The sequence below is a fragment of the Nanorana parkeri genome, unplaced genomic scaffold, assembly GCF_000935625.1.
Source record: "Nanorana parkeri isolate BGI_ZX_2015 unplaced genomic scaffold, ASM93562v1 scaffold1837, whole genome shotgun sequence".
Taxonomy (NCBI): Eukaryota; Metazoa; Chordata; class Amphibia; order Anura; family Dicroglossidae; genus Nanorana; species Nanorana parkeri.
In genome coordinates, this window is record NW_017308105.1 from 173,696 (window position 1) to 188,239 (window position 14,544).

At 46.8% G+C, this 14,544-nt stretch overlaps 1 protein-coding gene across 1 annotated transcript; it reads left to right on the forward strand.

The window, feature by feature from the left end:
* The first annotated feature begins 1,362 nt into the window (after window positions 1-1,362).
* On the forward strand, window positions 1,363-10,196 carry FBXL16 (F-box and leucine rich repeat protein 16). The gene is made up of 5 exons (XM_018571791.1): window positions 1,363-2,052; window positions 4,787-5,295; window positions 7,443-7,527; window positions 7,822-7,885; window positions 8,521-10,196. Exons 1-5 carry the CDS (start codon window positions 1,366-1,368, stop codon window positions 8,667-8,669), a joined length of 1,494 nt encoding a protein of 497 aa, XP_018427293.1. The 5' UTR covers window positions 1,363-1,365; the 3' UTR covers window positions 8,670-10,196.
* Window positions 10,197-14,544: the final 4,348 nt, after the last annotated feature.

Genomic DNA, 14,544 nt, shown 5'->3' on the forward strand with positions numbered 1-14,544 from the left:
TTGATAAAGACCGGTCACTGCTGCTCTCTCTCCTTTTCTCCCCAGCCTTTGACCCGGCCCTTTCATTCATTGGATTTTAGTTCTTTCAATCACAGAGACTCAGCATCACATGTGGGTGGTCGCTAGTGTGGTCTGCATGCAAATGCAGCCACCTAGGAACACGCACTCCTCCAGACTGACATCCACCTATCAAGTTATTTTGATCTTTGCATAACTCCTCCCAAAAAACAGATCACTGCTTCTATCAGGGCCGAGGGCTCTTGAGAGGAGTATTGAGACAGTCTCTGTGCTTCTCTATACAATGCAGGCAGATCATGGCTGGTATTAGTATATTGAGGGGGGAGGGGGGTGGGGGGTTCTGGACCAGAGGAGGAGAAATATTAGCAGATTACTTTAAGTAATTCTGTTTCAGGGTGACTCTACAGCTGGCAGGTTTAAAGGAGAACTATGGGGTCAGGGCTTGTCCCCATAGTTCTCCTTAGGGTAACGGGAGGACACAAACTAAGAACGCTGGTATGTGTTCGCTCACCTCCCGATCTACTGAGCCGACCTGTGACAGTCTCATTGTCACAGGTCGGCTAGAACTATGAGGTCAGTGAAAAGCACTCGCCTCATAGTTCTCCTTTAACTGATATTATTAGGCTTCCTGAGAATATATAAATATGATGATTATTTTTACTAGGCAAGCCAACAGAATTCCGATCCTTTAATAAGACAATGTCACCCGGCCTATTCAGGGGCAGCACCCAGCATGAAAATCCACTGGCATCAAACACTAGGGGCAGCGGTGACATCACGCTTTCTGTACTCAAGCTGTGATTGGCTGCTGGACCTGTCACATGTCTCCCATACCCAGAAGACAGAACTGTCGCTTTGCCCCGAATAGCAAGGTGACAACTTCTCCTTAAGACTTTCAGATTCTCGCATAAGCTTAATTGTGACTGGTTCTCTTTAAACATCACACACTCATAAAACACTTCATACTGGGTTGTGTATCGGCGCTGGTAATCTCCTGCAGCCTCCTAACAGCCTCTTCCTGTCCACATGCACTCCAGCAATTGCTGCCTGTCATTTCTCTGGGCGGGTTTCATGATGGTGGACCATCCCATGGTGTAATGAGGGCTAGAATGGCCACTTGTGGTCTCCATTAGAAGCCCTAGAGAGACAGGGTGGCAATTTAGGAGGATAAGGGGGAGACTAGGAGAGAGGGTTGTCACCCTACAACAGGAAATGCCTGAACAAGGACCCGCGTGGCAGGATCACCAAGTATTATTTTAATGGAAGCTGCAAATTGTGATTGGGATTTACACATATGTTAAACACTAATAAACATGTATTTGTTGTTGCTTCTCCACAGCTGTCAACATGTCTAACTCAACCAACGGAGACACTAAGGCCCAGTGCTTACCCCGCAACGGGCTGGTGAAGATCCCCGGTCCCACCAATGGCCTGGGCTCTGCCAGCATTACCAAAGGAACACCAGCCGTCAAGAACCGAATTTGCCAGCCCGCCTCAGTGCCATCCATTTTAAGTCAAGCCTTCCCCAAGAACACAGAGCATGTCAACCCTTCAGTGTTACCCATTTTGCCCCCACCCCCGACCCACAGCATCCCTCTGGGTCTCAGCCCTGGAGAAGAGAACCCCCCCAACCCTTGCGGCCTCTCCATGGACAGGATCCTGAACCAGGGCATGGACTGTCACCTGGCCCTCGACGAAAAGATCCTCAACCGGCTCTTCTGTTACTTCTCGGCCTGTGAGAAATGCGTCCTTGCGCAGGTCTCCAAGACGTGGAGGCGGGTCCTGTACCAGCCGAAGTTCTGGGTTGGACTGGCCCCCGTTCTTCACGCCAAGGAACTGTACAATATGCTGCCCACGGGGGAGAAGGAGTTTGTCAGTCTGCAGGGGTTCGCGGTGCGCGGGTTTGACTCATTCTGTTTGGTTGGGGTTTCAGACCTGGACATCTGTGAGTTCATTGACAACTATCCCCTGTCCAAGAAAGGGGTGAAGTCTATAAGTCTGAAGAGGTCAACGATCACCGACGCTGGCTTGGAGGTGAGGAGCCTTTGACATAAATTGGGGGATGTTCATAACATGAGAGGGAGGAATATGAAGGTGTCTACCGTGTTTGGTTACTTCCCTTCATCACGAGGTCATTGGTGGCCAGATCTACGTTCCTTCAGATCATGGCTAACTTAACTGGTTTATACATATTGGTTTATAAATGGAGGGTTGGGTTTATCTTCAGGCCTCATTCACACAGCGTATAGTCAGGCTGTACAGATCTGTGGGGCATGCACGATCGTATCGTGCCGTTCCCGGGAGGGACAGGTGCTGTGTGTGATTGCAGGCCGCAGCCTGTTCTTCCCTATGGGAGGACGTGAACGTACGCTGTCATACGCACACCCGTGCAGGTCCGGGTGTCTGTGCTCAGATGCAGACAGGATCCATCCTGCCTGCATCCGAGTACGGACAGCCGCATACAGCCGCGTCCTCCCGTAGGAAAGAACCGGTCTGTCGCGTGCAATCACACGCAGCACCTGTCCCTCCCAGGAACGGCCCGATACGGCCGTGCACGCCCCACAGATCTGTACAGCCCGACTTTACGCCTTAGGCCTCATTTACACACAACGCAGAAGCAAAATTGTACACATATAGATGTGTATGTATGTGCGTACATGTGTGAACTGTATGCAATCCCAGAATGCATCATTTTTAACAGAAACTTTAATGTGCTGTATGCACGCATATGCACGCACATACGCTAATACAAGCCCAGACGCATCTCAGTTCCATTTTTTTTGCGCATCTTTACTCGAAAATACGGCTCCATACGGAGCTATGTGTATGGAGCCATTTATTTGCATATGGGTAAAAAACGATGCTCACGTCTGCGCGCAGCGTACTATACGGCAATGTGAATGAGACCTTACGGTCACCATTATTGTTAGGTTTTCTCTGTTAGTCAATATCTAACATCACGCTCCCAGCTAACAAGGAGATGTATTATCACACAACAACAAGTCTAATGTCTGTGAAGGTTCTCATTCATCCAGGTCACATGGTACATCTGTAAGAAATAAGTCAAGGCAACTGGACTTGCCGTATTTTTTTTTTTTTAAGACGCTTCACCGGTCATCCAACCAGCTTTCTCAATTCAGAATGACTTGTACAAAGACCGTTCCCAGAGAATTTTTGTACAAGTCCTTCTGAATTGAGAATGCTGGTCGGATCACCGGTGAAACGTCTTTTTAAAAAAATACAGCGAGTCCAGTTGCCTTGACTTATTTCTTACAGATATAGTTGAAATGAGCGCCTCTATCCCTCAGGAGCCTTAATGGACGAATATACTAAAACAATACTTGGGCATGTAAAGATTTGTTAGCACAATGCCATCTTGGAGGCGGGGTGCATAACGTCACATGATGCCACATCATGGGAGACGTTATTCGCAGAACATGTGGCGGCCAGGTCGGCTGCCAGCGTGTTCTGCGCATGCACGCCGCCATTTCGGAGTATATCTTGGTATATACCAAACTGGTGGTGCTCATATATTCGGGTGCCGCCATCTTGGTGAACACCAAGATATACTCCAAAATGCCAGCACACATGCACAGAACGCGCTGGAGGCCGATGCGGCCGCCGCTCGTTCTGCACTTTCTTTGTTCGGATTCTGAGGCTCGTGGCCTCCGAATCCGAAACATTAAAATTCGTTTCTATTGATGAAACAAGTGAAAATGTTTTTCCTTTTCATTTCTTTCGTCCAAAACTTCGTCCAACAATTTTTTTTTTTGCCGTGCACATGTCTAATATCTATCGTAACTGGAGATCCTCCTTAAAGTGGTGGTAATATGTCCTCTGCACTCCATACCAATAGATCCATTTAGTTGGGTGCTGGAACAACTGGTGTATGGTGCCACAGCATGCTAATAAAAGATATGATGTCCGCACCTTAAGCCCTCGTTCACACTGTAATTGGCCGGCACGTACAGCTCCGTGCTGTGTACACGGCCGTATCGGGCAGCTCCCGGGAAGGACAGGTGCTGCGTGTGATTAGTACGTAGCCCCCGTCCTTCTCTATGGGACTACGCGGCCGTACGCCCCCCTACACTCACCTCAAGTGCAGGTCTGTACGGGTGCGTATTTCCTGGCTCGGAGGCAGACAGGATCCGTCCTGTCAGCGTACGAGTACACTCACCAGCACCCGTACAGATGTGCAGGTCGGGTGAGCGTAGGGGGGCGTACGGCCGCGTACTCCCACAGAGTGCCTGGGAGCTGCCCGATACCACCCTGCACGGAGCTGTACGTGCCGGCCGATTACACTGTGAATGAGGCTAAAAGCTTCCAAAGCGGAACTATGTTTAAAGTGGACCTGTTATGATTCCACAGGGCGTAGTCATTATTACCAAATATTGGTAATATACTGCAGAGAAGGACATGTGCTCTCTGTGTAGAAGCAGTGGTCTCTCTGCAGAGGCCTTAGGTGCTCTATGCTGAGTCAGAGCTAGAACTCTGCAATGAGCAAAACACCTGCTCTCTGCTGATTGGAGGGCTCTGACTCTGACTCACCAGGGGGCATGTCAGACTTCTTCAGAGAGATTGCTGCTTCCACACAAAGACCATGGGTTCTTCCCAGCAGCATGCTGGCAAAGGACGGGCTTTTCTACTCTAAAAAAGCACACTGTAAGGCCTTGTACTCCTTTTGGTTGGAATTACCTGGCATGCGATGAGTTGAACGGAAGGTTGAGCTGGGCTTTGGGTCTGAATGTGTGTCTTTGTTTCCATCCAGGTGATGCTGGAGCAGATGCAGGGCGTTGTAAGATTAGAGCTCTCGGGATGTAACGATTTCACAGAAGCTGGTTTGTGGTCCAGCTTACACGGACGCATCACCTCCCTAAGCGTCAGCGACTGCATCAACGTGGCGGACGACGCGGTGGCGGCCATCTCCCAGCTCCTCCCCAATCTGGGCGAGCTGAACCTCCAGGCTTACCACGTCACGGACACCGCCTTGGCTTACTTTACTGCCAAACAGGGCCGGGCCACGCACACGCTGCGCCTTCACTCCTGCTGGGAGATCACCAACCATGGTGTGGTCAACGTGGTCCACAGCCTGCCCAACCTCAGCGTCCTCAGCCTGTCCGGCTGCTCCAAAGTGACCGATGACGGGGTGGAGCTGGTGGCCGAGAACCTGAGAAGGCTCCGAGGACTGGACCTGTCGTGGTGCCCCAGGCTGACAGACACGGCACTGGAGTACATCGCCTGCGACCTGCACAAGCTGGAGGAACTGGTCCTTGACAGGTAGGTGTGGAACGCCACAGGGTGGCGATGAAAGTTACGTGTCACCCCGGTATTCTAAATCTGATGGAAGGTATTCAAGATGGCAGAGCTAACGTAAAGTGAGACCTGTTCTTTGTATCTTAAAGTAAACCTGGAACAAAGGAAATTTCGTTTGCTAGAGATCTACGTATCATACACATTTCCCTTTCTATCATAAATCCTTGTTTTCACATTTTTCATCCAGAATACAGAAAAACTGAACTTTTTTTGGCAGCCGAGGTGTTTCAACTATTCCTGTGTTTGCTGCTAGACATGCGATTCGCTTCGTTCCAAATCAAAATTCGGACGGATTTTCAGAAATTCGGACACATCTGAATTTCCAAATCCCAATGCGTCCGAATCCGAATTTCCGTTTCCGAATTTCGGATCCCGTCCGAATTTTGTTCAAAAATGAAATTGAATCGGACATGTGACTTTTCTGGCCAATCAGATGTGTTTTTCGGTTTAATGCATGGGTCTGAACACAAATTTTCCTTACAGCAACATAGGAGCCATATACAGTATATACATATAATACTAAAGCTGAGGCTCCCAGACCCAAATGGCTTTAGGGATCCGAATTTCTAAATTGAATCGGGAGTTCCTGAATGCCATTTGGGTCTGGGAGCCTCAGCTTTAGTAATATATGTATATGGCTCCCAGATCCGAATGGCATTCAGGAACTCCCGAATTCAATTTAGAAATTTGGATCCCTAATGCCATTCAGGTCTGGGAGATTCAGCTTTAGTATTAATACCTGTATATGGGTTTCCGTGGTATTCGCAACAAATATTCGTAAACTCATCCGAAACTAAGGAAAATTCAGATTTCGTCCGAAGCCGAAACCCGAACCGAATTGAATTTTGGATCCGAATTCCGAAATAACGAAATATCAGAACCAAATTTTTCCGCAGCTTCTATTTGCTGCATCACAGCCATCTATTTCCATTTTTCAGCATGGATTAGGGAAAGGGACAATGTGATTGGTTGCTGTGGACCAACACAAACCCTATGAGGAAGGATGGCCTTCTTACACAATCAGAATGACATTTAAAGTGACACTAAACTTATTCAAGTACCTTAAGTATTAATAAAAATTTATCTTATTTGTGTATCACTCGTCTGTAGATCCTCCAATCATCTCTGAATTGGTGCTGAAGCTGTCCTTCCATCTGGAGAGGGGCTACTTTTGTTCCCCATGGTCCCTGTGTGTGTTGTAAAGTAGTCACCGCTCCAAGCTCACTCCCGGGATGGACTACAATCTCATGTTTAGTTTACGGATTTGTATTGAAATTGTAGTCCATCACAGGAGCAAGCTTGGAGCGGTGACTACTTTACAACACACACAGGGACCATGGGGAACAAAAGTAGCCGCCCTCCAGAAGGAAGGACAGTGTCAGCACCAATTCAGAGATGATTGGAGGATCTACAGCCGAGTGATACACAAATAAGAGATATTTTTGTTAACAGTTATGGTACTTGAATGTATTTTTAAGATTTATTTCTTGAGTTAGTGTCACTTTGAAGTTGGAAGTGTGGTAAGGAGCACCTACTGCAAAAATTCATCTTGCTTGGTAGTTTGTTTGAAATAGTTATTGATTAAGAATGTCGGCTAACGCATTTCAGAGGACAGGTCTCACCCTTCTTCAGGGCTTGCACAAACTCTTTAGCGCTTAGAACAGAAGAGATCAGAAGCCTAGATTAGGGCTAAAGAGGGGGGAAATCTTTAACCCTTTCGTGAATAACCCTGTAAATATTTTACTTAAACTAGGCACTTCGCACCACATATCCATGAATTGACCATCTGATGAGCGATTCATCCATCTTGATCCGAGAGGTAGCAGCCTAGCCAGGTCCACAAACACCAAGTTGGATGAAAGAGATCCTTTCCAAGGGCTGGCAGATGCCTCCAATGGGGCTCCCAATACTCATTCCTAGCGCTCATGTGCCCCCGTAGAACCAAGCACTAAAAGAGTGTATTGAGATGAATGGCGCTGTACAAACAGGTTTTGCAGAAGATACATTTGTTTCTTTATATCCCCGGACCCCGGCATCGGAAATGATGTCCAGGACAATACAATATAATCCTCTGTATTATCCTTTTAGCTTATGCTGACTTCTCTCTGCAGGTGCGTCCGGATTACAGATACAGGACTGAGTTACCTGTCCACCATGACATCGCTCCGAAACCTGTACCTACGTTGGTGCTGCCAGGTGAGAAGATGGCCACAAGATGGCAGCAATCCTGCCCTGAGCAGGAAGGACATCTTATAAATGAGAGATGGATGGATGGGTAGATAGATGGATGGATGGGTAGATGGATGGATGGGTAGATGGATGGATGGGTGGGTAGATGGGTAGATGGATGGATGGATGGGTAGATGGATGGATGGATGGGTAGATGGATGGATCGACAGACAGATAGAAAGATGCGTTTAGATTTAGATTGAGGTTCTTTAAAAAGAGATTTAAGGTACTAAATGATCCCATTTTTTGCTTTCTTCTCAGTTGCAGGATTTTGGTCTGAAACATTTACTGTGTATGAAAAGTTTACGACTCTTATCTTTGGCAGGTGAGTAGAATACTATTCTGTGTTGAATAAAGCAGACCTGTAGGTAATGGCTATATTAGAGTATGTACATGTGGGCTCCCTCCCTGTGTCTGTAGATCTGTATTAGAGCATGTACATCTGCGCTCCCTTCCTGTGTCTGTTGGTAGGGCAGAGGAGGAGGAACGGGGCAGGCAGAGGAGGAGGAACAGGGCAGGCAGAGGAGGAAGAACAGGGCGGGCAGAGGAGGAAGAAAGGGGCGGGCAGAGGAGGAGGAACAATGCAGCAGCGGAGGTACGACGGGAGGCAGGGAGAGATTGCAGAGTCACCGCAGTCTCTTCTCCCTGTTGGTGCAGCTGCAGTGGTCTGTGTCCCACTGCCTCTGCTGATACAGGCGGGGATTAAAAGGGACACAGATCGCTGCAGCCAGCACCAGCGGGGAGGAGAACAGAGGAGCAGAGCAAGTTAACGGCAACTAATCGAAAATCAACTAATCGATGATGAGAATCGTTGCCAACAATTCTCATTATCGATTTTAATCGATTAGTTGTTGCAGCCCTAGATCTGCATGGTGCTGACTTATTTCAGAGACAGGCCTAGGTTTGGACAATTCTAGAACCCTTGCTAACATACCAAGTACTCTGCTTATCTTGTTTCAGGTTGCCCATTGTTGACAACCACCGGCCTTTCGGGCCTCGTTCAACTACAGGATCTAGAAGAACTGGAACTCACCAACTGCCCCGGTGCCACACCTGAACTCTTCAAGTATTTCTCCCAGCACCTGCCCCGCTGTGTCGTGATCGAATAAGATGCAGGAGCTGACCTTTAGAACCGTATTCTCCGAAAACCATTCCCAGCACCGACCATCTGATCGGAGACTTTGGCAGTAGGGGTGGTGGGCTGACACAGCCGAACCATCGATTTGTTGACAAGCAAGGAGAGCAAGTTCCTGGGAGATATTTTACACTCCGGTTTGTGAAGACCTCATTCCATGTCCCGAAGAAAAAAAAAAAAAAGGGTTGTATATTTCCCACACCTCATCTATTGTCTTTTCTGTCGTGGACTGTTATGAAACTCACAAGTAGAGCCGGCTCCCATCCGAATAAAAAAAAAAACATCAGCGTACTCTACAAGGATTCTATGGTGTGAGGTTGAGTCCAGCTCATTGTGGAATGTTGCTTCAAGTTCAGTGGTGGTCCTTCATGTTTTGGTTCCCGATGATTCAGAAGATTTTTATCTTAGATAGTCTGTTCCGGAGCATTCATTGATTCTGGTTTTTGTTGATGTCCTCAGTTTGGAGCCATCACAGATGACGAGATTTACAGAAGAACAAAGAAATACATGAAAAAGAATTCTTCGCAGGAGGCACTGGCGTCCAAGTATGTGCTTCTTAGAAAGTAGGACAAGTTCAAAGAAGGTTCTGCATGGCTGTAGAAAAAGTCTCAACGCTATCATATGGCTTGCATCGAGATGGAGGGATTAAGTCGATCCATAGAAACCCTTCCTAGAACACAATCCCGTTTTGACTTTTTTACACCTCGTCGCCCTGTTTTCTCTATGGTGTAAACATTTCAGCATTTGACCGTCGCTTCTTCTAGTTCAGAGTTTCTATATTTTTCCTATAGGCGTAAACCTCACAATAGCTTTCTTGGCATGAGTGCAGTCATGCTGTTTATAAGGTGGCGGTGGTAGGCAACACGAGAACGTTGGCGAATGCATTTATTATGGCCAACATGTTGGCGGAATGGAAAAGAAATGCCATATTGCATCACATTCAGCTGCATATTTTCTACCCATGACACTGGTCGGTCATGAGCTGCCTTGAGTGGTCATCCTTTTGGTATCTGGATCCATAACGAAGCCATCCAGTTGGAAAACAAAGAGTAGGGTAGACTCAGAGATATGGTGGGACCATTGACCAGAACGTCTTCTGGAAAGAAATCGCCTTGTACAAACCTTTTGCTTCGACGGAGGATTCTTTCCTCTCTTGTACATCTTCCCGGCTTGCCCTAGTGCCTGTACATTACTGCTTGTGCTCACTTCACTGCTTTCACTGAGACCAGAAGATGGAGGACATTCAAATTGCATTACTTCCATCCATGGCCTGTGCCCTCAGCTTACCAGGGAGAAGCAGTGTGGTCTTTTCTTTTTTTTTGTACGGCGTTTGTGATTTTGGACGCCTTTGTCCCAAGTTCACTGGAACTGTGAGATGTCACACAACGATGTGATAGTTTAAAGGATGTTTCAGGGGTAAAAGGCCATCTATAGCCAAACCTGGTATTTCAGTTTTGTGTAGTTGCTGGCAAAGTGGCAAGGTGAACCTCGGGCAGGCTTATTCTATTTGAGGGACTCCAGTGCTTAAGAGTTCCAAGGCATGTTCAACTAAAACAACCATTGCAAAGACAAATAATGACACAACATGCCCACCAGTAGATGATCAATAACATAGAATAAACCAATCATCAGTAGGTCCGACCTGTGAGAAAGCGAGACCTTTATTGTGGGGATGGGCTGAGACACAAACAACTGCGGCGGACCTCTTGCTATTGGAGTCTCCCAGAGATCTTATGTAACTGGTAGAAAGTCACTCGCACTCCAATTCAGATTAAAGTCAGTCTTCTTTATTGACCATGATAGTGTCAGATTGCTCAGCAACGTTTCGGGACCATGTGTGGAGGCATCTGCAGTCACTCCGGCACCCACCCGTCCTTGGGTTTTCCGGTCAGGAGTGCGATGGCATCTACTATGTATTGAGTCCCGGAGATCTTAGACACAAGTGGGCAACTCAAGGAACCAATGCACAAAACAATGCATGAAACTGAAATGTCGTTTTTGGGTGATGGTCTTCAAGATACAATCAGATCATCCTTCATCGTCCCTTCTCATGTACCTATTTCTGTCCATCTCTTCCAGAGGGTCTCCTTATCTATTGATCTTCTCCTTTCCCTATCTCTCTCTCTCTCTCTCATGTAACATGATCTATGAATCTCTATGTACGTGTCCCATGATCGCTGCCTTGCATGTTTCTTTCCTTTTTTTGTCTCTTTTTCAACTCTTCCCACTTCTGGAGAGCACCGTCTTTGGAACAATCTTGTGCTGTTTTTTCACCATGCTTTAAATATAATAAAATATATCACACTTCAAAGTTTTCATCCAGAGAAAAACAACCCAGTCCATTTTTGCTTCAGTGCATTGTGATTTTTTTTATTTTTTTTAAAGTCTTCTCAACTTTTGGGAGGACGGAAACAAAGATGGGAGTGTTAGTCAATGAGATGCCGTTATTCAGAGCTATGTGTCAAAGTGAAATTGAGCATTTTCATTCAACATCTAGAGAAGAGATGCTCTGTGAATGAAAGGAAAGGGTGTGGTTAGCCATTGGAGTGTCTGGTTTGATTGATTGCCCCAGTTTGCAACTTATTCTAGGAGCAGTTTCCTTCTATGCATAGAGGGTATACTTTGGAGACCCCTGACCAGTGCTGTATTTTGATTTTGTGCTGCCCTAGGCAAGACTAGATTCAGGCACCCCTCCCCAATCTAAATTTGCCCCAGCATTTCCTGTTTAAGATATTTTGTATTTGTCAGTCACTGGATACAGTGTGCACGTTGTATCCAGCTTCTGACAGGTTGTGCTATTAGCAGTACAGAATGCCACCAGCTATTAAGGAGTACAAAACCCAGCAATACATTATACAGCAATGCAGAATAATATGAAGCTACATACATGTGTTGCCCCGGGTTGGCGGCCTGATGTCTCCATGGTCTTACGTGGGCTGTGTGGGCTCTCAGGAGGCTGTGCAGGGTCTCGTGTGGGCTGTCAGGTGGCTGTGTGGCGTCTCAGGTGGGCTGTGCAGAGTCTTAGGAGGGCTGTGTGGGGTCTATGTATGGCTGTGCGGGGTCTTAGGAGGGCTGTGTTAAACTTACCAGGGGTCTGGAGGCTCTTGTGGTTGGGTATGGGCAACATGGTTCCCCAGGAAGGAGGAAATATGCGGCTGGCACTGTAAGCAGTCCTGCGAGGTCTCCAGATGGCTGCCGTGAGGTATCCAGCAAGCATGGGACCTTATGGCAGCTGCTTGTATTTAAAAATTTAAAGCGCCGGTATTGTGCATTTTCAATGGTACGAGTACTTGTGAAAATGCCTAGTATTGGCACCAATACTGGTATTGGTGCCAATAGTGGTAATGGCAGGATGAGGCTCAGTCTCACTGGTTTGGGCGTGGCATTCTTTGCCACCCCCATGGAAAATGCCGTCCAAGGCAAATGCCTTGTTTGCTTTGCGGCAGATACGCCCCTGCACCTGACCATCACATCCCCTCTTTGCAGCTATAACAACCTCCACTCTTCTGCAGAGGTTTTCCACAAGATTTCAGAGTGCGTCTGTGGGAATTTGTACCTATTCAGCCAAAAGAGGATTTGTGAGGTCAGGTACTGATGTTGCGCGAGAAGACCTGGATCACAAGCTGCGTTCAAATTCATCCCAAAGGTGTTCAATAGTGTTAAAACATAAAGTAATAAAGTTGTGTTTACAAGCTCTTAAAGGGAACTTATCTGGAAGGTTATTCTGTGATACACCCATTCCTCCCATTCACCGATGACGGTGATTGTGTGAATAGAAGAGTTGAAGTTTCTAAGAGGCCACTTGGTTTATGGCACAAGCACAAGTCCGGGAAAGTTTTAATGAGCTTCCATAACCCTCAGGAGCTTATTAAAGCCCATTGCACCCTTGAGAACTACCAAAACCACCTTCATTTTGCCAGAATGGCAACATTGTATCTTTTATCTCCTGATTTTCAGCAATATTCCAGGGAAAGGAAAACTTTCACTCACTGTAGCCTTGTAAGAGGCCCTTACATTCTACTTGAGTAAGGATTCCCCAGTGTTGAGCCTTAAGGTACCCATACACCTTACAACCATGGCAAGACTTTAGTCTTGCCATGGTTGTAAGCTAATTAAAAGCTCGTACGATCTGCCCATCTTGGACAGGCGGATCGTACTTGCGATCATCGCAAGCCCGCCCCCCTGAGGGGCGGGCTTCCGATGACTGCAGCGAGGGGCGGGCTTCCGATCACTGCAAACGGGCAGTGTGCGTGTGCGTGTGCGCATACCGGCCCGTTCGGCAGTTGTCGAACAAGCAGGCCACTAACCTGCCAAGAATCGTACGATTCTCGGCGGGTTTTCAAGCCTGCTTGTTCGACGGAAGACGTGCGACCGCACAGTAGAAACCATGTGTGGAGGCATCTGCAGTCACTTCGGCACCCACCCGTCCTTGGGTTTTCCGGTCAGGAGTGCGATGGCATCTACTATGTATTGAGTCCCGGAGATCTTAGACACAAGTGGGCAACTCAAGGAACCAATGCACAAAACAATGCATGAAACTGAAATGTCGTTTTTGGGTGATGGTCTTCAAGATACAATCAGATCATCCTTCATCGTCCCTTCTCATGTACCTATTTCTGTCCATCTCTTCCAGAGGGTCTCCTTATCTATTGATCTTCTCCTTTCCCTATCTCTCTCTCTCTCTCTCATGTAACATGATCTATGAATCTCTATGTACGTGTCCCATGATCGCTGCCTTGCATGTTTCTTTCCTTTTTTTGTCTCTTTTTCAACTCTTCCCACTTCTGGAGAGCACCGTCTTTGGAACAATCTTGTGCTGTTTTTTCACCATGCTTTAAATATAATAAAATATATCACACTTCAAAGTTTTCATCCAGAGAAAAACAACCCAGTCCATTTTTGCTTCAGTGCATTGTGATTTTTTTTATTTTTTTTAAAGTCTTCTCAACTTTTGGGAGGACGGAAACAAAGATGGGAGTGTTAGTCAATGAGATGCCGTTATTCAGAGCTATGTGTCAAAGTGAAATTGAGCATTTTCATTCAACATCTAGAGAAGAGATGCTCTGTGAATGAAAGGAAAGGGTGTGGTTAGCCATTGGAGTGTCTGGTTTGATTGATTGCCCCAGTTTGCAACTTATTCTAGGAGCAGTTTCCTTCTATGCATAGAGGGTATACTTTGGAGACCCCTGACCAGTGCTGTATTTTGATTTTGTGCTGCCCTAGGCAAGACTAGATTCAGGCACCCCTCCCCAATCTAAATTTGCCCCAGCATTTCCTGCTTGTTCGACGGAAGACGTGCGACCGCACAGTAGAAACGGTCGCACGCCTTCCATACACTTTACGATTATCCCGCGATTCTCGTATGATAATCGTACAGTGTATGGGCACCTTTAGAAGACTCTATATACATTAGAGATCCGCTAGGACGTCCTTTTGCATTTTCCTTGTTTTTGGTTCCAGCCATTCTGTAGACTTCTGCTACCAACCCTGCGCCCATGTTTTGCATCCTCCATAATGGGACGCAAATCCTCCTAACAAGCTGACAAGGGTGGTGTCTGAGAGGACCTGTCATTACAGCGTGAACATGTGAGGAACAGGTGTGGAAATGCTTCATATCGCTTTAACTGTATCACTTCCTGTAGGTGCCAATTAAAACCTTGTGCTGCGATGCCAAAAATAACACCGACGCCACATCATGTGTGCTGCGAAAAAGGTGGAATTTTCAGTTATGTAACTGCAGCAATTATGATATATATCTCTGAAAGGTCAGGCTCAGCTATGCGGCGGCAAGTCCACTGATCACACTAGTGACAAGGATCCACTGTAAGATGAATACACTATATATATAT

Coding starts and splice junctions, on each gene's coding strand:
- FBXL16 (XM_018571791.1), top strand. CDS start 1,366: ATGTCTAACTCAACCAACGGAGACACTAAGGCCCAGTGCTTACCCCGC. Junction 2,053..4,786: donor TCACCGACGCTGGCTTGGAG/GTGAGGAGCCTT, acceptor GTTTCCATCCAG/GTGATGCTGGAGCAGATGCA. Junction 7,528..7,821: donor ACCTACGTTGGTGCTGCCAG/GTGAGAAGATGG, acceptor CTTTCTTCTCAG/TTGCAGGATTTTGGTCTGAA.